Source organism: Polypterus senegalus, chromosome 17 (genome assembly GCF_016835505.1).
Source record: "Polypterus senegalus isolate Bchr_013 chromosome 17, ASM1683550v1, whole genome shotgun sequence".
Classification (NCBI taxonomy): domain Eukaryota; kingdom Metazoa; phylum Chordata; class Cladistia; order Polypteriformes; family Polypteridae; genus Polypterus; species Polypterus senegalus.
The window spans coordinates 8,376,332-8,403,248 of record NC_053170.1 but is presented as its reverse complement, the minus strand read 5'-3'; the positions used below and the strand labels follow the sequence as shown (position 1 = coordinate 8,403,248).

Below are 26,917 nucleotides of genomic sequence, written 5' to 3'. Positions count from 1 at the left end.
TTCTCAGTTTATCCTGCATAGACCCGAACTGGTACCGATTTCTGCAATTCCCAGGGCATCTTGCCCTTCCTTGGATGCTGCTGCTCCTTATTTCTCATTCGCCACATCCCTGGTCTATCCTGTGCAGACCTGAACCATCACCAATATTTACAGCTCCTGAGGCGCCTTGCCCTTCATTGGATGCTGCTGCTCCTTATGTCTCATTTGGTGCAGCCCACTACATACCCAGTCTATACCACCACCAGTTTCGACACCTCCCAGGGTGCCTTGCTCTTTCTTCAATGACGCTGCTCTTTACTTTTCATTCACCTCATCTCTGGTCTATCCCACACAGAGCTTAAGTGCCACCAGTTTCTGCAGCTCCCAGGGCACCTTGCCCTTCCTTAGATGCAGCTGCCCCTTGTTTCTCATCTGGTGCAGCCCACCATATCCCTGGTCCTTCCCACATAGACTTGAACTGCAACCAGTTTCTGCAGCTCATGGGCCGCCCTGCCTTTCCTTGGATGCCGCTGCCCCTTACTTTTAATTCGGTGCAGTCCACTATATCCCTGGTCTATCCCAAATACACCTGATCCACCACCAGTTTCGATACCTCCCAGGGTGCCTTGCCCTTCCATTGATGCCGCTGCTCCTTCCTTCTCATTCACCTCATCTCTGGTCTATCCCACACACACCTGAACCACCACCAGTTTCTGCAGCTCCTGGGCCACCCTGCCTTTCCTCGGATGCTGCAGCCCCTTACTTCTCATTTGGTGCAGCCCACCACATACCCAGTCTATACCATATAAATCTGAAACACCACTAGTTTCCGCAAACTCTCAGGGCGCCTTGCCCTTCCATGGATGCTACTACCCCTTACTTCTCATTCGGTGCAGCCCATCATATCCCTGGTTCATCCCACATAGACCTGAACCACCGCCAGTTTCCACAGGTCCCAGGATGCCTTGCCCATCCTTGGATGCTGTTACATCTGAACGTCCCTCCTCTTGCCTGCTCTACTGCTCAGAGCACATCCATCCCACGGGACCTTCACACAGCCCTCGGTCCTGCCCCACTTAAACTAGTCAGCATGGTCAATGGTTTGGTTTGGACCTGTGCAGAGGAGAGATATACCGAGAGAAGGGTACTAAGGATAGAGCGGACAGGGAAAAGGAGAAGACGAAGGCCTAAGAGAAGGTTTATGGATGTGGTGAGAGAGGACATGCAGGTGATGGGGATGACAGAGCAAGATGATGAGGACAGAAAGATATGGAAGAAGATGATCCGCTGTGGCAACCCCTAATGGGAGCAGCCGAAAGAAGAAGCAGCAACCATAAAAGTGTCTGACTCTGAAAGAAGAACAGGTTTGGTAAGGCAGTTTATGACTTTATTACCTGTGTAGCCTTTCTTTCTTTCTTTGAAACTACATTTGTGCATCCTTTGAGACTGAAGAAAACGCTGACAGGAACAAGCAGGGTTCAGACTTGACCGGGGTGGTTGCTGAATTTGCCAGAGGGGAGTCTTTGGGATCTTCACACTTCTATTCCTGTGTAGAGGACCACTGACACACACAGGTATGGTCTCTGTCTCTCTGGCATTTTCCATCCTGAGTAGAGGCCATGCAGGAGCAAACACCAAAACAGAGAGCCCCCTGGTAGTCTAAGCAAGATGGCCTGCTTATTACCTAGGATGTATTCGTATTATTTAGCCAACTCTCACATTTGTATTCTGTTTGCTTATATTTTGGGCATATTATCTATAATACATGAATAAATGTGTAACTTCCTCTGTCTGTTCTGGTACTCCATCTAATTGCCTGGTGTTAGAGATGTAAAAGAAAGCAGTAGTGAACTACAATAATAGTCAACCCAAACGGAGGCCTTCTGTTATAGTCTAAGAGTAACGAGTATAAAGGGGAGAATAGAGACCCCCTCAGACCCTACTATGGTAAAACAGCATTTAAAGACAGAAGGGCAGCTGGTGAGGGTGAAACGGGGTGACGTCAGCTGAGTCGGCTAATGGGGCTAAAGTACATGACCTGGCAACACAGCTCACATAAAGACACAAACAGTAACAATAATCATCAGTCACAAAGTCATTTAATAAATACATTTTATTTTAATGAATATGGCCTGTTTGACTCCCTAACTAGGATGCCAATAGCAGCAGCCAGTAGAGGACGGCCGTGACTCTCTCATCATCTTAGCCACTTCTCAAAAAATATAAAAAGTAAAAGGCAGTCGGTGGAGGGGCTCAGGGTGACACTTTGTAAACCTTCCTTAAGTAGCCAGCGAGGCTTTCACATGGCTCAGCTGAACCAGAGGTGTCCGAGGTGCTTGCCCAGTTCCCACAATGCATTTTGCACCCGGGGCCATCACATTCATGTAGCCTTTGTAGTTTCTCAATCAGCTGCTTGCAGCCATCTCTCTCGGCCTGATCCAAGAAGTCCAAGTGAAGGCCGAACCGCTGGGTGCGCGGAAGGTGCAACAGGATTGTCATCACGGCCATGCAGTCTTTAGGGGAGAAGTTTTCCAAAAGCACCTGGAGAAACTCGCCCAGCAGTGCAAATGCGATCTCCGCTCTGAAAATGGCAGACAGATGCTCTCCACCAAGTGACAATAAGAAGGAGTACTTCTCTGCTCCACTGGGAAGGTTCCTGCGCCACTGCCGGTAGAACTCAGCTGCACTTTGTGGAATAATCAAGTGTTCCTGTGGCTACCAAATAAATAAATAAATAAATAAATAAATAAATAAATAAAAGAGATACAATTCTCAAAAGCCAAACTATAGGAACAAAGTTTGAGTCCCTGCAGGGCCACATTCTATGTGTCATATGCATGTCCTCTGTAAGTTCACATGAATTTGCATCTGTCTGACAGACTAGTGTCATTATCCCGGACAGTATCATGGTGCCCCACCGGCTGGCCCTCTCCCTTTCCATCTCCCAATGACCCCATGATGAAGAGAATGTGAGAATAATAATAAAACTGGCACTAAAACCAGGGCTACCCCCCCCCCACCTTGAAACCCTACTTGCAATGACAGCCCCCAACTTCCTGCCACCTTGAAGAGATTCACATAAATGGCCACTGCTGAGGTCAAGAGAGAGAGAGAGGGGGAGATAGGAGGCACTATGTAATAGATAAATAAGTAGATATAAGATAGATAGATAGACAGACAGACAGAAGTGAAAGGCACTATAAAGTAGATAATGTAAGGCACTATATAATAGATAGATAGATAGATAGATAGACAGACAGATAGATAGATGTGAAAGGCACTATATCATAGATAGATTTTAGTACAGTAGACAGGATCAAAGATAGATAGATAGATAGATAGATAGATAGATAGATAGATGTGAAAGGCACTCTATAATAGATAGATAATGTAAGGCACTATATAATAGATAGATAGATAGATAGATAGATGGCATGAAAGGCACTATATAATAGATAGATAGATAGGTAGATAGCATGAAAGGCACTATATAATAGATAGATAGATATCTTATTTTTTGTCCGCTGGGGGTTATCCCTCCCAAACAATTGCTTGTCTAAATAAGCAGGAAAGAAAAGCAAAGTCTGTCACTGTGACTGAAATAAGCACCTTGGCAAGATGGCACCTTAGGGCAAACCAGCAGATTGACCCCAAGATCGTAAGAAATACCTTCTGAGAATGGATGTCATAAGTACCACTAGGAGGCAGTAATCCCACCATAAAGTCCCAGGAGAAAATTGGCTATGGAAACAAAACAAGCTACAGGACTGAGCTCTGGTAAGCCCTGGCCTGTTTTCATCACATGGACTTTGTGGACATGGTTCAGCTAGCCATAGGTTAGAGAAGTAGTGGAGATGGCTACTCAAGTGGTAACACACTTGAACTTGATGTGTTCGACCCTTCAAACAGGTGTATTGACTGGAGAAGTGGAGATGTCTGTAGCCAATAGGGAGGGGCATCTGAGTGCTTTTAAGACAACCATACTACTACGCACCAGTAATGGTGTTATTTTTACATGACAGTTATGGACTGTGTTATTATTATATGACAGGTAAAGTGGTCATCTCTCGGTATCTTATGACAGTTGGTGGGCTCTCATTTTTGTTACACTATTGACCTCCCATTGTGTTCTGAACACATGACAGCTATGGACACAACCACCCCACCTCCCCACATGACAGTTACAAATCTCAAGTCCATCATATTATTACGATGAAAGGACACTGACACTTTGCTATTATGAGACTTTGACTTTTTCCAAAGGATAGTGGTGGAGACCCCCCAAGGCTGATTTTCCCCATGTACGCAAATAGTCAGAGTCCTGGTTTTCCTCTCCTCCATTGACCTTCTCTTAGCGTGATTTCCACTCCACTCACTGGTGCTGGATGTGGACAGGGTACACACTTACCATTGGAGTTGCGGCCTCTGTTGTTGAGGTGGGCTTTTGACCTGAAGATGCTGCCACGGTGTTCCAGGGCTGTTTTCTCTCATCTCCAATTTTATCCTTTTTGTCCAGCGGCTTCAGGTGTGACGCCAAAACGATGTCCCTGTTCACAAAGATATAGGCTAAGATAGGCTGTCAGACCCAATCAGTAGGGGGGGGGATTTGGCATGGTCAGAGGTTCAATGTAAGAGACAAACGATTTGAAGGGGCGTGGTCAGTGGGAAGACCATATATGTAGTGTACTCAGAGGCAAAGTGAATGTGCGAGTGCCCAGGGCATGCTGTGCCCGGCTTTTGGAGACCCACTGTGTATGGGCGTGTCCAAAGGCAAGATGCACCTGGAGGGAGGGGCCACAGATAGGCTGTCATGGACAAGCTGTGCCTGAGGGGGAGTGTTTAGTGAAGCTGCATGTTAGGGAGTGGCCTGAGCCTGTGTGTGGGGAGGTGGCCACAGACTGCATATGGAGTGGAGATAAACTGTGTGGTGGCAGGTCCAGAGGGGAGCTGAATGTGTGGGAGGGGCCAAAGTGGACACAAATGATGAATGGGGGCGTGGTCAGAGATGTGAGGGTGAGATCAAAGGTGTGGCAGTGGGTGTGACTGAGGGTGTGTCAGGGTTAGAAAAGAGCAGATGGATTCAGACACGGATGGATAGATAGATAGGATAAGAAAGAAACTATATAATAAATAAAATAAATAAAAGAGATACAATTCTCACAAGCCAAACTATAGGAACAAAATTTGAGTCCCTGCAGGGCCACCTTCTTCTATGTGTCACATGCATGTCCTCTGTATGTTCACATGAATTTGCATCTGTCTGACAGACTACTGTCACTAAGCCGGACAGTATCATGGTGCCCTGCTTGCTGGCCTCTCCCTGTCCATCTCCCAATGACCCCATGATGAAAAGAATGTGAGAATAATATTATAACTGGCACTTCAACCAGGGCTACGCCTGTACCTTTTGACTCTATTTGCACTGACAGGCTCCTACTCCCTGCCACCTTGAAGAGGTTCACATAAATGGCCCATTGGGAGGTCGAGAGAGAGAGAGAGAGGGAGATAGGAGGCACTATGTAATAGATAAATAAGTAGATATAAGATAGATAGATAGATAGATAGAAGTGAAAGGCACTATATCATAGATAGATAGATATGAAAGGTGCTATATAATAGATAGATAGATAGAAGTGAAAGGCACCCTATAATAGATGGATAATGTAAGGCACTATATAAGAGATAGACAGACAGACAGACAGACAGACAGAAGTGAAAGGCACTATATCATAGATAGATAGATAGATAGATAGATAGATAGATAGATAGATAGATAGATAGATATAGATAGATAGATAGATAGATAGATAGATTCACATAAATGGCCCCTGGGGAGGTCAAGAGAGAGAGAGGGAGATAGGAGGTATTAGGTAACAGATAAATAGATATGAAAGGCACTAGAAGATAGGAGTGTCAAACTCCGGGCCTGGTGGGCCGCAGTGTCTGCAGGTTTTCACTCTAACTCTCTTCCTAATCAGTGCCCAGTTTTCACTGCTAATGAACTCCTTTCCCTTCATTTTAATAGCCCTGTTTTTAAGGATTCAGTCCTCCGATTTGATTCGCTTCTTCATTAAATGGCAACCAAACAGAAATGAGACGTGAAACGAGCCGACAGATGACCTGCTAAACTGGGATGTCAAACACCAACCAATTTCACTCCAACCAGTCTCTTAATGAGAAGCCTATTCTTGTTGGTAATTAAGCCCGTTATTTAATTTCGTGGCCTGTTGCTGCTCTCATTCAGCCACAGCAGACATTTCCAAAACTGTTGATTTTTCTGTTTTTTTCTAAGAACATTGTCAAGATGTTTTGGTGACCTGAGCAATCAACCTTACCGAGAACTTCACCTTTCTTTATATTTAGATAATGTGTGATGGGCACAGGTGAGGTGGTCACGTGGCGGCTCATTTTGTGTCTCATTATTGCTTGGCTGCTAATTAAAGAAAAAGAGACAACTAAGGGGCCTGAGTCACGGTAATTAAAACAAAGGCAATTAGCAGCAAAATCAAATCACTAATGAAGATGGTTAGAATGAAAACTTGCAGCCACTGTGGCCCTCCAGGACTGGAGTTTGACACTCGATAGATAGATATATAGATAGATGTGAAAGGCACTATATGATAGATAGATAGATAGATAGATAGGATACTGTGCCATTTTGCATGATAATACAGGAAATACAAAAAGGCACAAAGACAGTGTGGTGTGATAAGAGCTGGGATGATACATCAATCCATCCATTTCTCATACCAGCTTATCTCTATCTCTGACTGTGGAATTCTTATAAGCAGCTTGCACCCGAGTGAATAAGACCCTGGATGGCCAGGTTGAGAGCCCCTGAACAGTTCACACCGTCCAGTGGATGAATTTAGACTTTTAATGTACTACTTTGCAGCCCACCCGAATCCAAAAGATGGTCTGCCAGTGTTTAACATTTTTCTTCATCCCAATGCCTCTGCTGCCAGTGACGTACCTGAACTCTTCGTAGGAGCCCACTTTCTGATGAATGGCGCGGAACTTGGCATCGTTTTCTCGCTGGTATTTCTTATCAGCTGCTAGTGCTGACTGAAGCTCCCGTTCCAGGGCCAAAAAGTTAATTACTTCCGGCTTCTGCATTTCTGATGGAGTCTGCCAAGGGAGCACAAAGTTAAACAAACAAATCAGCTGCAGGGGAAAAGGATGCAAGGAAAAACGTCTGCAAGTGAAGACAGCACAAAATACTCAGTCTTAAAAACGCAGAGACCGGAAATGTCAGGCGGACAGCCTTTAATAAGCCACACAAATGGAAATGCCAGCTAATGTGTTAGAAACAACTTCACTGGTGCCCTGTGTGCTCTCCTGGAGTCTCATCTATAAAACTGGGAAATGAGAAGAAAAAAAAATATATATATTTCTTTTTATAAATCAGATTTATAAAAATGCACATTCCTATTAACTTTACCCACAGGTGCATCTCAATAAATTAGAATATCATTAAAAAGGTCATTTATTTCAGTAATTCAATTCAAACAGTGAAACTCCTATATTCTATAGATTCATTACACACAGAGTGATATATTTCAAGTGTTTATTTCTTTTCATTTTGCTGATTATGAGCTACTGGTAATGAAAACTCAAAATTCAGTACCTCAAAAGATTAGAATATTACATAGGACCAATAAAAAAATAATTTTTAATACAGAAATGTTGGCCTACTGAAATGTCTGTCCATGTAGGCACTCAATACTTGGTTGGGGCTCCTTTTGCATGACTGACTGGCATGGAGGCGATCAGCCTGTGGCACTGCTGAGGTGTTGTGGAAGCCCAGGATGCTTTGATCGCGGCCTTCAGCTCGTCTGCATTGTTGGCTCTGCTGTCTCTCATCTTCCTCTTGATAAGATTCTCTATGGGGTTTGGGTCAGGCGAGTTTGCTGGCCAATTAAGCCCAGTGATACCATGGTAATTAAACCAGGTATTGGTACTTTTGGCAGTGTGGGCAGGTGCCAAGTCCTGCCTGAAAATGAAATCGGCATCTCCATAAAGCTTGTCAGCAGAGGGAAGCAGGAAGTGCTCTGAAATGTCCTGGTAGACGTCTCGCTGCGCTGACTTTGGATTTGATAAAACACAATGGACCAACAGCAGCAGATGACATGGCTCCCCAAAATAATCACCGACTGTGGAAACTTCACACTGGACCTCGAGCAACTTGGATTCTGTGCCTCTCCACTCTTCCTCCAGACTCTGATTTCCAAATGAAATGCAAAATTGACTTTCATCTGAAAAGAGGACTTTTGGCCACTGAGCTGTTAACAGTCCCGTCCATTTTCTCCTTAGCCCAGGTAAGACGTTTCTGACATTGTCTCTTATTCCGGAGTGGCTTGACACCAGGAATGCTGCGACAGTTGGAGCCCACGTTACCGGATACACACGTCTGTGTGTGGTGGCTCTTGAAGCACTGACGCCAGCCGCAGTCCACTCCTTATGAATCTCCCCCAAATTCTTCACAATCCTCTCAAGGCTGCGCTTATCCCTGTTGCTTGGGTGCCTTTTTTCCTTCCACTCAACTTTCCATTAATCTGCTTGGATGCGGCACTCTGTGAACAGCCAGCCTCTTTAGCAGTGACCTTCGGTGGCTTCCCCACCTTGTGGAGCGAGGGTCTCAATGACTGTCATCAGGACGACTGTCACGTCAGCAGTCCTCCCTGTGATTGTGTGGCCTACTGAAGCAGACTGAGAGACCATTTCAAGGCTCAGGACCCCTTTGCAGGTGTTTTGGGTTAATTAGCTGAGTGAAGTGGGACACCAAGGAGTCTACAATATTGAACTTCTTCACAATATTCTAATTTTCTGAGATACTGAATTTTGGGTTTTCATTACCAGTAGGGGAGTTTGCATGTTCTCCCCGTGTCTGCGTGGGTTTCCTCCCACAGTCCAAAGACATGCAGGTTAGGTGCATTGGCGGTTCTAAATTGTCCCTAGTGTGTGCTTGGTGTGTGTGTGCCCTGCGGTGGGCTGGCACCCTGCCAGGGGTTTGTTTTGTGCCTTGCGCCCTGTGCTGACTGGGATCGACTCCAGCAGACCCCCGTGACCCTATGTTAGGATATAGCGGGTTAAATAATGGATGGGATGGATGGATTACCTGCAGGCTATAATCAGCAAAATGAAAAGAAATAAACGTTTGAAATATATCACTCTGTGCGTAATGAATCTATATAATATAGGAGTTTCACTTTTTGAATCGAATGACTAAAATAAATTAACTTTTTGATGATATTCTAATTAATTGAGATGCACCTGTAAATCACAACCACCTTGTAAATGTGCGCCTCAAACTCCGCCCCGACACATCCATATATGGAGCATGCTAACCAACCTCATACATATGCAATCACAATGCTGCAGAACTTCATTGGTTGGCAGAGCGGCCTCCTACCAGCCACGTCGAGACTCCGCCCCCTACATTCAAGAGTACTGTATCTGGCTGTGCTCCACAACTGAGCGCACAACATCACGTGTGGCATCACAGCGCCCGCCCTCTACACTCTGGGGAGGGGGGCCAGGAAGGTAAAGGGAGCGGGCAGCCACTATCACCGGGCACATGTAATGTCTTGATGGCTGACACAATGCATAGTGCAGGCCATATGAAACATAGTGGGTTCACTCAGCTACTTTACCAGCACGACAGCTGTCGTGTACAACGCTGTCACATTTGTCAATACTTCACCTCAAAATAAATGAGTCACGGCCAGCATGACACCTCGTGTTTCTCCCCTGTATTGGAACAGGAAATACGCAAATTCAGCGATATAAAAATAATCAAAATTATTGGAATCATACAGAAAACAAATTTATAGCACAGACCAGTGGACACATTTATTTTATGTTATCATTATTAGTTTTATTTTTACTTTTCATGATTCCCCCAATACAAACCCTATCCCAGTGTCATCTGCAACAGACGATGCTGACCATGAGACACTTTTTCAGTCTCCACCTATCCAATGTCTGCGTTCTTTTGCCCATTTTAATCCTTTCTTTTCACTTGCCAGTTTCAGACATGGCTTTTTTTTTTTTTAACTCTTCCTTCAAGGCCAACCGCCCAGAGTTGACTTTTCTCTGTGATAGAAAACGCTGGGATTTGGTGTGTATATAGTGGAGAAGGTAACTGAGGACCTGTGATTTGTTTTGTTTCTCACACTACACGCACTCTGATGGTCCTCTTCTCTTATGCACTTCTCCTTCTTTTTCTATCCTGCTTAGATCCTCAGTTCGCCTTCTTTTCTCAAGACAGGAACAGACAAACTTTGTGTGAAATCTTCACTCTCGTGGCAAACTGTCACAAAGACTGACCTTCATTGTGCACAGAAACAACAGACGGACGGGTTTATCGAGAACACCATTTTTGAACCCAGAACTTTGCTTTAGGAATGCTGGGACCTTACAGCACAAGTGAACAGAATAACAGGTGTCAGCAGTGCAAATGAAATTACAAAGGTTTCTCAAATAACTGATTTGCACTTAAATGTGACTAATTAAAGATGAGCTAAGGGAGTCGGCCATTAGGACACTGCAGGAACATATGTGGAAAATGGGAGCATATGTGAATAATAAATTAGAATTCAGTCATTTCAAGCAGTGATGGCCATTAGATAATCTACTAATGCCTACGCAATATTTAAAATTAATTTAACAGAGAGATATACAAATAGGAAAGGCACTATATGCTAGAAAGATGGATTGACTTTATTTGTTTCCACTGTGAAATGTGGCCTTTTAATGAAGATTATTAAATAAGTAAATGCATAAATAGATAAATAAATACACATACTCAGAAGAAAGAAGACTAAAGACGAAAGCAATCTTTTGCGTTGGCCGTCCCAGTGCCAGTGAGGCGCTATACAAGTGTATTGATATTGGTACAAAGGATTTCTTGATTCCTGGTTTGCTAACGGTAAATAAAACGAAACGGGTGTTTTAATTATTATTAATATTAATGTTGTTATTAACCCTTTTTTGCGTTTTAAATGTTGAGTGCACGTTTCTGCGTTCAATAAATGCGACAATCGGTTAACATTTGCCAATTAATCAGCACGGGCCATCGGGAAAAAGAGACTGTCGCACGAATCGGAAGCACTCGGCCAACTTGACACAAAGTAAAACAACAAAAAAACGAAACTTCCGTCACAATAAAAAAAAATTAACTCTTAACTTCAATGAATTTCTGTAAGATATGGGGTGAGCTTCCAGGGGTAATAAGAATAACAGAAAGAAATGCTCCCTTACCTCTCCTCCATGCGCTAAACTTCCAGTTTCAAGACGAGCTCAATCAAATAAAAATAAATAAAGAAGCGTTAACAAGACGCGTCACTATGGCAACCGGCTTTCCCGGGCAGCATTTCCGGGTCAACTCGCGACTACATCCTTAATCACCGCCTCCGCCCGCACGTCTCTCCCGCCATGTAATTCTTCACCTGCTGGTCTTGGACACCACCTGCTGGCAAAATCGTAAATTGAACGCCGTTTAACTAAATAATTTCCTGGAAACAAGGGGATGATGAACACATACGGAGATTTATTTGATACTTAGGTGGGCACTGGTGCAAATACGGTTCTTTCATCCAAAAGATAAAAAAAGAAAAAAAAAACAATGCTATCGTCGCAAAGAATGAATTTGACATCACACAAAACTGGCAACATATTTTCTCAAACTGATTAAATACAAAATGAAATTTAAATTAGATATACACGATAAGGACACATTGCATTGTACTTGTTTGGTTGATGCCTTTAACCAAGGCGAATACGACATTTGGCTCCATTTCTTTGTTTTTCCAGTTGTAGCACAGGCAGGTGACAGTGTCTGAAGCGAAACAACAGACACAAGGTCTGAAGTCTAAAGCCACTACACAAAAATGCCCGCCTAACCTAGATATCTATTATATAGTGCCTTTCAGATCTATCTATCTGTCTATCTATGTATCTGTTATATAGTGCCTTTCATTTCTATCTTTCTATCTATAGTATCTTCTGCCTGGCCCCTGCTCTGCACCTTCTTACCATGACACCCCTTTGCCCTGTCACATAAATAGCGACTTCTGCCGGATAATAGACGTTCAGCCAAGTCAAACCCTGTGTCAAACCCCGTCATAGCCCGCACCATAGGCGTGTCTCTGCAGAGCCACGCCCCTTTCACCGAGACACCCCACTGCACTGTGGACTGCGTGTCAGTTCGACCCCGGAGCGCGCGTGTCTGTAGCTGGCTTTAGTAAACGGAAAGCCATCACATTGTTGGGGCTGCACGATGGCGGAATTGTAAGCGTCTGTCAGTCGTCGGAGTTGCCCCCGGGAGGATTTCGGCACCCTGCGACTCGCCAATGGAAGAAGAGATAAAGTAAAGAATAAAAAGATGATGGGTATAAAGTAAGCGGTAACGCAGTAAAGGCTCAGAATACAAGCGTAGTCAAAGAGGGCTCCACAGCCCCCCTTTAAAGATTAAACTTCAGGTACTCTCAAAAGCGCCACTTAAAAATAAAAATAATAAAGCAGTGATATCAGTCAGACATACAGATCGATGTGTATAAACTGATGACTCTAAATTATCACCTCTTGTGTGCGCATGCCCTGCCGTCCACGGCTGATCCCAGGCGAACTGAACCTGACATTGAAAATTGATGTAAATACATCATTCATCACTTCTGCCTCAAGGTCGAAGCCTGTTGTGTCTCGTTCTCTTGATGTCTGATCTGCTGGTCCTTTGTATTTCCCAGCACACGCAGGTCAGATTATTTCATGGCTCCTAATTGTCCCAGTGTGACTGTGCCCCGTGATGGACTGGTGTCCCGTCCACACCTGGTTCCTGCCTTATGCCCGGCATTGCCAGTGCCGGGCTCCATACACCCCCCATCCCCTAACAAATAGATTGAGCAGTTGACAAAATGTGGTATTACGGTATTTGTGGATGGAATGGAAATGAAAGAGGGCCGGGTAAGAAACAACGAATTGCATTTAATATCAATGCCACTTCATAAAGTCTGGAAGGTTTGCTGTTTTTATTTCTTTGCCTTGCATTGTTTGTTTTTCCTTCCTTACCTCTGATAGATTACAACGTTTAATAAAATGATTAGGAAGGAAAAGATTTTCATTCAATCAGTAAAATGAAAATTCCTCTTGTAAATCGAGTGCAGGATTGACGAAGATGGGGAAGAGGCGTGGCGTAAACCAGAGGGCGGGGTCAGAAAGCAGAAAGGCCGGAGGAGACGGCGGGGCTGCGAATTTAGGAGCCAGTGGAAGAAGTAGGTCACCACTAGAGGGCGGCATAAAAAAAGCGCCGGAAAGTAAACTGAAGCAAAGTTTGAGGGCGCCTGCCACGGTAAGAACACGTGACTCCAGGATTTAGGCGACCACCTTACCTACAGTGGCGGAGTGGGTGTGATGAAAGCAGCCACAAGTGTGACTGCCCTGTTTGGCAGATGGTAACTTGGTGCTGTATGACTACTGGTGTCATCAATTTTCTTCAGTCACACTGTAGTGTTCTCTCTGTGTTTATTATTATTAAGTGCCTTGAGCATGGGAAAGGCACTATATAAATAAAATGTATTATTATTAGTAGTAGCTGTAGTAGTATTATTTGGAATCACTGACATTCTCAAGAGCACAGCGGCCTCCCTGATCGGAGAAGATAGAAGAAGTCTGGAGCAACCACATCTCTCCTTAAAGGTGGGCACCCAGCCAAACTCAGCAATCCAGAGATGGGGGACAATTTAAGAAAGGCAACCAATAACTGGTATCTGGCTGGTAATTTGCTTGTGCAATGCAATACAGACAATTATAGAAGAGGTGGACAAAATAAGAAAGCAGTGAGACTTGTTACAATAGATATTCTGTGTAAGGCTGACATGATGAGGAACTGTTGGTTCAAGTCCTGATCTGATTATTGGCCTTTGTAATCTCCCTGTGTTGCACTTCCCTAAATTAAGAGCTCAAATGAACACTGATGTTGTGTGTAAGGACTGATCTGCAATAAGAGGCTTGATTTGGGTTCAAATCTGCAGACGTACCTGGTGACTTCTCCATCATAGGTTGCATTGACAACTGCGGTGACTCGTAGGACTTTGTCTTGTGGTGCAGGCAGAACCACCTGCAGACCAACATCAACAAGTCAAAAGAGTCGGAGGTGGACTTATGGCGTGTTAAGAGCAGTCACTGTCCACTGTGCAAAGCACCTGAGGGTCCACATGAACAGCAAACTGACGACACAATGGTGCTGTACAAGAAAGGTCAGAGCAGACTGGACTTCCTGAGGAGACTCGGGTCTCTTGATGTGTGCAGCAAGCTGCTGGAGATGTTATACCAGCCCGTAGTAGCCAGTGCAGTGTGTTCTTCTACGTTGTGGTCTCCTGGGGAGGCATGTTGAGTTTCGGTGATCCAAACCTCCTGAATAAACTTATCAAGCCGGCTCCATCGCAGGACTGACTCCGCACACTCTGGAAGCTGTGGTGGAAAAACTGGATAACATCGAGAACAATTCTGTTCATACCACCCAGGGGACACTTTCTTTGAGAACTTTCAGTCACAGGTACATTTCTACAAGAAATCACCTCTGGGGACTTTTTTTCTGCCTGCTGCCATCAAGCAATTCAGTGCCTTCCCCCGGGGTCCCATCCATTCACTCTGGCTGGAAGCCACAGGATGAAAGTTGAGACTCGAAACTGCTACAGTAATTTTAACAAAATATTTATTGTACAAACTGTGCTGCCCGTCTAAGATCTAAATAATCAATGTAGACTTCAGTGGAATGTTTGCAGAGCACCATCTATTGATATGCATTTTGCAATGTAAGTAGTAATAAAATGCATTGCATTTGCCATTCCAACAGATGGTGCGTCACAAACATTTGCAGTAATAAAATGCCTTGCATTTGTCTTTCCAACAGGTGGTTCATCATAAACATTTGTAGAAATAAAATACATTGCATTTGTCTTTTGTATAGATGGTGTATCACAAACATTTGTAGCATTAAGATGCATTGTATTCATCATTTCAACAGATGGTGCATCACAAACATTTTCTAGTAATAAAATGGCTTACATTTGTCATTCCAACAGGTGGTGCATTACAAACATTTGCAGCAATAAAATGCCTTGCATTTGCCTTTCCTTCAAATGGTTCATCATAAATATTTGTAGAAATAAAAGACATTGCATTTCTCTTTCCAACTGATGGTGCATCACAAACAATTGTAGAAAAATAAGACATTGCATTTGTCATGGCATTTTTCTTTTGTAAAGATGGTGCATCACACACATTTGTAGTAATAAAATGCATTGCATGTGTAATTCCAACAGATGGTACATCACAAACATTTATAGTAATAAAATGCCTTGCATTTGTCTTTCCTTCAAATGGTTCATCATAAACATTTGTAGAAATAAAAGACATTGCATTTGTCATTGAATTTGTCTTTTTTGTAGGTGGTGCATCACACACATTTGTAGTAGTAAAATACATTGCATTTGTCATTCCAACAGACGGTGCATCACAAGCATTAGCACTGCTTTTCCATACTAAATGGCATGTAACAGACGCATAGCAAGTGGATGAGCACACACTTGTCCTTTTATTAGGATGGCTAAGCTGATTTGTGTCCGACCAGCAGTCACTCTGTGTTGAATGCATTCAGTGTTAATGCTTGCAGTGCAGTCTGTCTGTCTAGTTGCTATGTCTCTGTTATATACCATTTGGTATGGAATTCATAAAAAAGGATTAATGTTTGTGATGCACCATCTATTGGATAAGGGAGAAATAGCAATCAGACAGATACACAGACTCTTTTGTTAACGTGGATTATATGTTTTTTTTCTATTGTCATATATTGTACTTTGTGTTGATAGCTGTGTATTTTATGTATTTTGTTTTGCTATGGTATACTTTTGAATTTCACACTGATGATCAGTAACACATATCTATTCTAATTTGATCTAATCTAAATCCTGACCCAGTTACTGTCTGCATGTCGACCTCCCTAAATGAAGACTTAAAATAAACCCTGATGTTGTGTGTTAGGGTGACATGGCAGTGAACTGATTAGACTTGAGCTCAGATTCTGGTCTGGTTAATGTCTGCATGGAGTTTCATGTTCTTCTTATGCTTATGTGGCTCTTCTCTGGTTTTCCAAAGATATGTGGGGTACACAGGGCTCGATTGCTCCCTGGAAGGAAACTGGCGAGTCTGATCCAGCCTGCACGGTGGAAATGCGTGTGCCTCGTGATGGTCTGGCGCTCTGTCCAGCGTTGGATCCCACCTTACATCTGATCCTGTCAGGATAAACTGTGCTGGATCCACACTGTGAATTGCATGAAGTTTCAGGGAATGTATGGATGGATTGTTCTTTCTGGCGTTTGCCGTGTCAAGCTTGTTTGTATTTCATTTGCGTAGTTGGCCACTGCCTTTTGCCAAGCCAGGGCCGTTTTAATAGCATCATAGGCCCCTGGGCAAAGAAGTGCGCTGGAGCCCCTGTTTTGATAGCAAAACAGAAACATACATAGGCATCAGCCCTTACACCTGCGGGACCCCCGGCCAGTGCCCATTGTGCCAATGCGTTAAAACGGCCCTGTAATGCCAACCACTGTTCCTAGGATGTTTTAAAATATGGAGAGATAGTTGACTGAAAGAATATTTACGTTTACATGAATTTGTTGACAGACACGTTTATCCAAAGAGATCATTGCATGATTTCTGTGTTTTTCTCACAGGCACCAAAGCTGTTACTTCTCCTTTTGCACTTGGCAATGGCTGCGCAAAACGCGCACTAACCTCGCCAGTGTTAACACTTTTAAGTGTTTGTATAACGATTTTACTGCCTGATGTGCACATTTCGGCCGTTTGCTCAGCTCGATTTCCTCCCAGTTCACTTTATTCAGTTCCTTTTGCTCGGCAGAACAACAGAGATTAAAAGAGCGCCAGCGCAGAGCCCTTTCTATTTGGTTCCTCCTTTTGAGTGCAACAACTTTCTGAGTTTCGTGCAGCGAACAGCTAACCACAAGTACAACTTCCTGCGACTTACACCTTCGTCGCCCACCTTCTGACCGCATCCTCTCTGCGGACCTTAACCTTGCACTTTCAATGAGAACAAAACGCCAACTGGAAAGACACCGGGCGCAGAGAACTCCAAGGTTCAGGAACGCAAAGCCAACGGCCACCAGACAGCGACGCTGTGCCGCCTTTTAAAGACGGGCCGTCGGCCGGGAGGGGAGGCGGGACCAGCCGCTGACGTCACTCTGTACCGCCCACTCCACTCGCTCTGCCACAGTGGGTGTTCGTATTCTGTCAGCTCGTCTCCGCAAGCTGAGAAGTTGCCGGCAGCAGGTTGAACAACCCAAAGATAAAAAAATAAAAAGCAAAATAAAGCAAAGCATACAGTATCAACAGGAACCATTGTCCTCTCGCATTAGGAAGAAGAAATGAAGGCGCAAAATTCTGTTGAGGAGATGCACAAAATATTTCAGGAGGCTCCAGAAGCCAGACGGGCACTGCTGGAAAACTACAGCAATCTGCACAAGGTGGCCGAGTACTGCGAGAAGAACTACCTGCAGGTAAGGCTGTGGTCCTGAAAACGGGGGCTGTTATGGGGTGGGCACAGCCACAAGTAGGGGTTCATTACATAGGGAAGGGACCCCTCAGATGGAGGTCTGTTATTGAAGCGGGGGATAATACAGAAAATTGTTCATTACATGGGGGCATTCTGGGTACAAGACATGTAACAAGGGGGCAAAGTCTCAAGTAGTGGCTTGTTAAACATTGTAAAGACCCTTTAGGTAGGTGGTCTATTATATATTATATACCGTATATGTACATCCTACCAGCCACTGTATAAATCCCATTTATGCTGAGCAGGTTTTTGGGGTAAGCTGAAGCCTATCCCAGCAATCACAAAGCACATACACTCACACACACTCTCTGGCCAGTTTAGCACACGCACACACATATATATTCTGAGGCTAAGGATCTGCGCTGGTATCTCAAAGGTTGCCAGTTCAAATCACCGTCACTGCAAAGGAGATCCTACTCTACTGGGCCCTTGAGCAACGGCCTTAACCTTCAATTGCTGCAGGGGTGCCGTATAATGGCTTATCATGCGCTCTGACCCAAGGGGTATGCGAAATAAAGAACAAAAAAAAACAAAACAAAGTATATATATATATATATATATATATATATATATATATATATATATATATATATACATACAGTGTATACTGGACTTTATTTCCTGCCTTGCACCCTGTGTTGGCTGGGATTGGCTCCAGCAGACCCCCGTGAACCTGTAGTTAGGATATAGCGGGTTGAATAATGGATGGATGGATATATATTATGGCCATTTGGGGGCATCACTGAGCTTCACATCCCATACACAAGTACCCCAGCTACAGCCTGGGTTCAAATGGTCAGTTTTATTTAACAAAATCCCTCCTTCTTCCACAATACACAATACAATTTCTTTTCTTATTACTTTTTCTCTTCCACTCCTCCCAGGTGAGTTTGTTCACCTCCTTTCCCAACTCCAATTCTCTGCACTCCCCTTTTGAACCTTCCAGTGCCCCATCACTGCCTCCAGGGAGCACATCTGGGTCAGGTGAAACCACCCCAGCACCCAATAGCTCCCCCTGGTGGCATCCACAGAACAGACACACGCCTCCCATGCTGCCCAAACAGAGACTCGCCAGAAGAGGTGCTGCCCTCTAGCGTATGGTGGAGTGACTTTGAATACAGCGGGGAGGCTCCCAATGCCATTCACTCACCTTGGCCTCCCAGTCAGCAGAGGGAACGCTGACCATCCATTTTCTTGCCTCTCCTGTAAGGTCCTTGGCCCGTTCCACTGTATTTATCTCGAGATGCCCACATACTCTGAGGTCACCTTTTAAGATAGCTACCCACCAGAAGTGAACCCACCCATCCACCCCTAGTGGGACACCAGGCTGGCTACATCTTCTTATTGATTGACCAAGACTATTCTGTGTCAACCTCCCATCCAGGCAAGGAAATGGGGGTCCACCTCCATCCATTACTATATATACAGCAGATATACAATATATGGCAGATTTCTGTGCAGCCAACCACTGTAAGGTCCTCTAAACTTGTGAGGTGACCCCTTAGCTTGCTATTTACCCATGAGGTGACCACTTAACTCTAAGGTCATCTGCACCTATGAGGTGACTTCCCCACTTTACGATTCCACTTATACACTATACACTAAGAAGACCCTGTGGTGAAATACCCTCTATGCCTCTGGAGTGACCCATGTACCCCCTTAGAGACCCCCCTCACCCACTATATGGTCATATACACCTGAGGTGACCACTAACTGTAAGGACCCCTGACATAACTTCTCATTTGTATGTATCCCCTTTGTCTGTTGGCCTCTGTGTTTGAGGTGGACCCTTACTGTGAGGACGTCAATACCTCTGAGGTGGTCCTTCACTATAACATTCTATAAACTCCTACGGAAACCAAACCCCTTGCTGAGATCCTCTGTGCACCACCTCTGTACCTCATTTTAAGTTTTTATACACCTGAAGTGTCCACCAATTGTAAGGTCCGCTTTGCCAGTGAGGTGACCCCTAACTCCAGTATTCTTGCTGTAAGACCAATGTGGTGACCCCTCATTCTCTCGTATACCTAAGGTGACCCTTTAGTCTAATGCCCTCTGCCCACCTGTGTGCACTGTAAGGTCCTCTCTTATTCTAAAGTCTTCTTTTTCTTATGAGGTGACTCCTCATTGCTAGGTCCTCAGTACCCCTGGAGTGACCCCTTAATGTCAGGTCCTGCACTCTTGAAATTGTCCTTTTCTGTAAAGCCCTCCGCCCGTTCTGTTTATCCCAAGGTGCCCACTTACTCCAAGGTCACCTGTTGGGATATCCAAACACCTGAAGTGAGCCCTGATGCCTTTTTACACCCATGTTTGGGTGCCCACGCCAGAGCCCAGCCTCGTTTTTGCAAGACAGCTTCTTGATTATATTTGTAGCCTCACGTGACGTTTCAGCATCTTTATAGAAATCTCGTCTGTACAGTTCATATCTGGAGGCTTTTGGTTTATGAGGTGGACGGTCACTTTTTAAATGACGGCATAAAGATTCTGAGAAATGAGAAGTGGTTTCTCTCAGTGGGTTCCTCTGTGGCAGCAGCAGTGAGGCACTTCAGACTTGCTCTGCACGTCTCCGGCGCCTTAAAACAAAATGAGCAAAATGTTGTGCTAAAGTGAAAGCAGCATGGTGATGGTGGCAGCATCAGGGACTAGGAGACTGGTCAGAGCGGAGGGAAAACTGAACGGAGCAAAGTACAGAGCTGTCCTTAATGAAAACCTGCTCGGCATACTCTGGACCTCAGACTGGACTGAAGGCTTATTTATTTATTTAGGGCGGCACGGTGGTGCAGTGGGTAGCAATAAGGAGACCTGGGTTCGCTTCCCAGGTCCTCCCTGCGTGGAGTCTGCATGTTCTCCCCGTGTCTGTGTGGGTTCCCTCCCCACAGTCCAAAGACATGCAGGTTAGGTGCATTGGAGGTCCTAAATTGTTCCTGGTGTGTGTGTGTGTGCTTGATGTGTGCCCTGCGGTAGGCTGGCGCCCCATCCAGATTTGTTTCTGCCTTGTGCCCTATGCTGGCGGGGATTTGCTCCAGCAGACCCCCGTGACCCTGTATTAAGATATAGTGGGTTGGATAATGACTGACTGACTGGCTATTTATCCATCCATCCATCCATTGTCTAACCCGCTGAATCCGAACACAGGGTCACGGGGGTCTGCTGGAGCCAATCCCAGCCAACACAGGGCACAAGGCAGGAACTGATCCTGGGCAGGGTGCCAACCCACCGCAGGACACACACAAACACACCCAGACACCAAGCACACACTAGGGCCAATTTAGAATCGCCAATCCACCTAACCTGCATGTCTTTGGATTGTGGGAGGAAACCCACGCAGACACGGGGAGAACATGCAAACTCCACGCAGGTGGCGCTACCACTGCGCCGCCCTCTGGCTATTTATGTATTTATTATATTATTTTATTAAAAACAACATCAAGGATAACCAAAGTGCTGTACAATAAAACCCAACGTATCAGACACACAAAAACCAAAAGGGTAAAAGAAACAGAAACGCATAAGAGCTGAAGAAATTCATAATAAAAAAGTACACAGATAGTCAGCATACCATACTGGCTTAAAGGCCAGAGAGTAAAAGTGTGCGTTTTAAATTAGATTTAAAGACAGCGAGTGAAGGAGCCTGCCTAACGTACAACGGCAAATCGGTTTGGATGTGCAACTGAAGAAGCTGATCACCTCGGAGTTTGCATCGTGTCTTAGAAACACATAAAAGCATCTGATCTGCTGACCTGAGCGGGCGAGATGAGACATAAGGGGGCAGCAGTTCTGACAGATAAAATGGGGCACAACCGTTAAAGGATTTCAAAACAAATACAAGGATCTGAAAATGGATTCTAAAATGAACTGGAGGCCAGTGAAGGGAAGCCAAGAGTGGGGTAACGTGCTCTTTCTTGCTTGTGACAGTTAGAAATCGAGCAGCAGCATTTTGCACCAGCTGTAGGCGAGCAATGGAGGCCTGGCTCATTCCAAGAAGAAGCGCATTGCAGCAATCGAGACGAGAGCTTCTAAAAGCGCATATCACTGTTTCAAGGTTGTGTTTAGACAAAACAGGCTTGATTTTTGTCAGCCGCCTCAACTGGAAAAAGTCAAATTTTACCACTGCATTCACATGGCTATCAAATTTTAAAGAAGGATCCATTTTCACACCTAAATTTGTGATCATGGATTTCCCGTAGTGAGCCACAGTGGAAAGGTCAATGCAGGGGTTCACCCTCCAACACAAATCCGCGATTTCTTTTCACAAACCCCACCTTACAATCCAGAGAGTTTTATTTTAGGGTCGGACAGCAGGGTCATCTTATTTGTATGGCGCCCCCAATTGTAGGTTAAGGGCCTTCCTTACTCAAGGGCATTCCCTCCATCACTTCCGGGATTCGAACCAGCAACTGTCGAGATACCAGCCCAGATCCTTTAGCCTCAGAGTTAGGGACAACTATTAGGGCACAGCTAGAGCCCCGACTTGAACCCAAAGGAGATGCCTGACAATAGCTGCCCACCCACGGCCCCCCATCCAGACATGAAAGAACTTGAGGTGATCTGCAGTGAAGAACAACAGAAAATCGACTGGAAGTGCCGCCAAAGGGGCTTCAACTAAGGGATGAGTAAAGGGTCTGAAGACTTGTGTCAATGGGATGTTTTCGATTTTTTTATTTTTTATTTTGAATACATTTCCAAAAAAAAATTCTAATATCCGCTTCTTGCTTTGTCATTCTGGGATTGTGAGTGTTTCTGGAGGAGCAAAAACACGAGGCTGCAACATCACAAAATGTACTAAAAGTGAAAGGTCTGACCTCTTTCTGAGGGCACCGAATATACAGGTCAGGTCAGGTTTGGGAGCAGGCACTGGCACAGCGGGTTGCTGCACCCACTACATAACGAAACAGCTTGGGATCCTGGCTGGTAACCCTCCAGGCAGACACGCGGTCCACTCCTACCCTCCGGAAATGACCCTCTGTCTCAGGGGTGCCCAACTCCTGTCATGGAGGGCCGCAGTGGCTGCAGGTTTTCATTCTAACCCCTTTCTTAATGAGTGACCTGTTTTTGCTGCTCATTAACTTCTTTTGAATTCATTTTAATTGACTTGCTCTTGAAGACTCAGGCCCCTCAATTGTTTCTTTTTCTTTAATTAGCAGCCAAACAATCATGAGACATAAAATGAAATGAAATGAACGAAAATAAAACTGTGACCATCATACAATATCTGAAAACAAAGAAAGGTGAAGGTCTCAGCAATGCCGATCTGCTCTTAGAAAAGAGAAAATCCACAGTTTCAGAAATGTCTGCCATTGCACAATGCGAGCAGCGACATGCCACGGAATTAAAGAACGAGTTTAATTAACGACACCTCATTAAGCAGCTGGTTGGAGTGAAATTGCTTGGAGTTTGAGGCCCTGACTTAGTTGGTCTTCTGTTGGCTCCCTCACTTCACATTCCACTTCTGTTTGGGTGCCATTTAAGGAAAGAAATGAAGAAATTCAGTGGAACAACCAACAACCAATTAACCAAGTTAATTAAAATTAATTCAAAAGAAGTTAATTACCAGCAAAACAGGTCACTAATTAAGAAAAGGGTGAGAATGAAAACCTGCAGCCACTGGGGTCCTCCAAGACTGGAGTTGGGCACTCCTGATCTATCTGGTGTTACATGGACATCCCCTTGGCCTGGTCCAGACACTCGGATCCTCAACAATGAGCCAGATCACCCTCGGTTAATCGCGCCACATGGCCGTAGTGCCGTAACTGACGCTCCCTCACAATACAGGTCATGTGCCTCATTTGGGACCCCGTGAGCAACACAAAGTCAAACCAGTGGGACCCAAGGACCTTCCGAAGAGACACCAAAGGAGTCCAGTCTTCATTTCAGCCCACTGGATAGCGTCCATGTCTCACAACCGTATAAGTATATAATAAACGTCTACGTGTGGAAGTGTGTGTGTCTGTCTGTCCGGCCCGGAAGTGAGAGGTGGAGTCAAGGCTAAGGGCTCCACCTCTGAGGATACACAAATGATGCCAGCACGTCGGCAAAACGAAACCTCTGAAGAAAGACAAAGTCGCTTAGCCGCTAACACCAGAAAACTGGTATCCTTTTTACTTTTCCTCCCGCTGCTAATACACAAGTGAGGCCAGCACGTCGGCAAAACGAAACCTCCGAAGAAAGACAAAGTCGCTTAGCCACTAATAACACAAGCGAGACGAGCACAGCGACAAAACGCTATCCCTTTTGCTTTTCTTCCTGCCGCTAATACGCAAGCAAGGCGAGCACACAGGTTAAAGGAAACCTCTGAAGAAAGACAGTCACTTAGCCGCCAATACAGAAGCTAGGTGAGCACATCGGCAAAACGAAACCTCCTAGGAGAGAGATGCCCAAAGTAGTTGCGTTCAGTTGCCTGACATCTCTACATTTCAATTTTTTTTCTTTCTCAATTTCAATAGTTTCTGGCTTTTTACAGCACCGGCTTACACGGCTAGTATGTATATAATAAGGAGCGAGAGGAAGATCATAAAGGGATCGGGGTCCATCCAAGCACCCCACTTAACACAAACAAAAATGAAAATAGGGAAGCTAAAGTGCAAAGGAGGTCTACCGTCCTACAATGCCAAAGCTTTGCCAACTCTTCCTAAGCCTGTGTTTTCTGTGTTTGAGTGCCACCTACCAGGGGCTCCGTCCTCATTAGAAATGGGGTGGTCAGTGAATGGCGACATCACTCTTGAAGTGGGGAAGCGGCAAGACCTTCTGGTGAAAACTGGGAGTGATGTCAAAGCTTGTCGCGGGACTTGTCCTCCGGTCTGCAGATGAAACGGAAGGAGTTGGTGGAGGTGTTACCCAACCTGAACCTGGTATATGATCAATATGGGCGCACACCTGACTACACACATATATACTACATATTGTAAAAGAGAGAAAAAAGGCAGAAAAAGGTTTGGGGTAGCCACCCCGTGTACTTGGTATGAAATCTACTATAACTGAAGCACAGAGTGATCACCAAGGAAACACTGTTCTGTGTATTGTAATTGTATTGACCCCCTTTTTTTGACACCCACCTACCTGAAAAGGGGTCTCTCTTTAAACTGCCTTTCCCGAGGTTTCTTCTGTTTTTTCCCCTTACAAGGGTCTCCATGTCTTCTTAGAGAGTCAAGGCTGGGGGTCTGTCAAAAGGCAGGGTCTGTTAAAGCCCATTGTGGCACTTCTTGTGTGATTTTGAGCTTTAAAAAAATAATTGTATTGTGTTGTATTGAATTGTAATGCATGGACTCCACACGCCCTCTGAAGGTGTCCTGTGGCAACAGATCCTGTAAGTTGCGAGGTGGGGCCTCCATGGATCGGACTTGCTTTTCCAGCACTTCCCACTGATGCTCAATCGGATTGAGATCTTTTGGGATTTGGAGGCCGAGTCAACACCTTGAACTCTTCGTCATGTTCCTCAAACCCAATTTTTGCAGGGACGCAGGGCTGATTACCCTTCTGAACGAGGCCACTGCCATTAGGGAGTACCGTTGCTACATGAAGGGGCTGTATGTGCTGTTCAACAATCTTTAGGCAGGTGGTATGTGTCACGGTAACATCCACATGAATGGCAGGACCCAAGATTCCCCGGAAGAACACTGCCCAGAGCGTCACACTGCCTAAGCCGGCTTGCCTTCTTCCCATAATGCATCCTGCTGCCATCTCTTCTCCAAGAAAACAAGGCACACACACCCAGCCCAATGAAACTGGGATTCATCAGACCAGGCCACCTTCTTCGATTGCTCAGTGGTCCAGTTCTGATGCTCATGTGCTCATTGTAGGTCCTTTCATCGATGGGTACCTTTCTCTCATGGCCAGCATTAAGTTTCTCCAGCAATTTGTGCTACGTTTGTGGGATCGGACCGGACAGGCTATCCTTCACAACCCCACACACATTGAGTCCCCATGACCCTGTCCTTTCTTGGACCACTTTTTGGTTGGTACAAACCACTGCACTAGACCTGCTGCTTTGGAGACCCTCTGACAGAGTCGTGTAGCCATCGCAGTTTGGCCCAAATCAAAGTGGCTCAGAGATGTTTACGCCTGCCCACTTTTCCTTCTTCCAACACACTGTTCACTTGCCGCCTACCCTATGCCACCCCTGGACAGGACCCATCAATGTCCTTTCTGCCACCTGTCAGTGGTTTGAAGGTTGTGGCTGATTGGTGTGTACACCCAGTTATGTAAGCGTAAATACAGCACAGTGTTTGCTATCAGGACTGCGCAACTGCAGTTACTCCAGTTGAGGATTGTGGGAGCTTTTTATCATGGTAGCACAGGGTCAGACCAAGCCATCAACAGCTTATAAACGGATAAATGAAAAAGAAAGAAAGAAAGAAAGAAAGAAAGAAAGAAAGAAAGAAAGAAAGAAAGAAATCAGCTGCTCATACGGCCAAAGACCACCAAATCTGATTAATGGCAGGCATGAAGCTCGGTTGGATTGAGAATGGCAACGCTTGCTGCTTCTCCATCCTGTGGAAACTGGGGGGTCTTTGACCCAAGTAGTTGTCCCACAGCACTCTGCACATTTGCTCCGTGAACGTTATGAATGTCCGTGGCAGGTGGCACAGAGGCTCCAGTCATCTTCGCCGATGTCCGAGTTTCTCTCTGCTGCAGATCTGCCCACGTCTTCATTGGCACTGTTCTCATTTTGGTGGTCACAAGCAAAACAGCAACATTTTTTTTTAAACTTAGACACACCAAATTTAGAGCCGTGCAGAGGAACAGAGACTGAGAACGAAGATAAAATACTGAGCCTGAGAACTTTAAAAAGCCACCGTGTAGTGCAGCGGACGCCTGGCGTCAGAGGTTTCTGCACTTCCTGTTTCGCTTTTCACACACACTGAAGAAGAGGCTGGCAGATGACTTGCAGCTCTCATGAAACTGCTGATACGGTGGGACAGCCCCACCAGGGCTGAGCAGGAAAAATAAAATAAATCAAGATGCTTAGGGCATATCTGGGGTCACGCTGACGTTATTTTATATAGCAACTTTCATCACACTCCACGCATCTGTTGCTGTCAGTGGTGACTTTGACATCGGACTGCTAACTGCTAGGGGGTCAGCCTGGTCCCCACCGCCAAGGGAGTCACTTCACCTGCCGGCTACACCGCAGCTCCACGCCTGCCATGGTGGTTCACAGTAGAAAGGCGCCATATAAGATAAGGGGTGCATCATTGTGTGAGTAATGTCATACTGCCCAGAGGTTCAACTTCAAGTCCAGCTACTTGTAACCACCAGAGGGAGCCACTGGGCCCCAAACCTCAGCCACAGTAATGCCCAGCACACTTTTAGATT

At 45.1% G+C, this 26,917-nt stretch overlaps 2 protein-coding genes across 3 annotated transcripts in view; one reads left to right on the top strand and one right to left on the bottom strand.

Annotated features, from left to right (window-relative positions):
- Window positions 1–2,061: 2,061 nt before the first annotated feature.
- On the bottom strand, window positions 2,062–11,375 carry ccdc103 (coiled-coil domain containing 103). The gene is made up of 4 exons (XM_039740518.1): window positions 11,242–11,375; window positions 6,953–7,107; window positions 4,388–4,526; window positions 2,062–2,694 (listed from the first exon to the last, which is right to left on the bottom strand). The coding sequence occupies exons 2-4, from the start codon at window positions 7,093–7,095 to the stop codon at window positions 2,233–2,235; spliced, it is 744 nt and encodes a 247-aa protein (XP_039596452.1). The 5' UTR covers window positions 7,096–7,107; window positions 11,242–11,375; the 3' UTR covers window positions 2,062–2,232.
- A 5,597-nt stretch (window positions 11,376–16,972) lies between these two features.
- Window positions 16,973–26,917, top strand: part of LOC120517298 (ABI gene family member 3-like) — a 44,987-nt gene continuing 35,042 nt past the window's right edge. The window contains exon 1 of one of the 2 annotated variants that reach the window (XM_039739506.1): window positions 16,973–17,549. In XM_039739506.1, the coding sequence (XP_039595440.1) occupies window positions 17,418–17,549 (132 nt within the window). In that variant the 5' untranslated portion in view covers window positions 16,973–17,417. The remainder of the gene's footprint in view (window positions 17,550–26,917) is intronic. The other variant, XM_039739507.1, reaches the window with a different exon arrangement.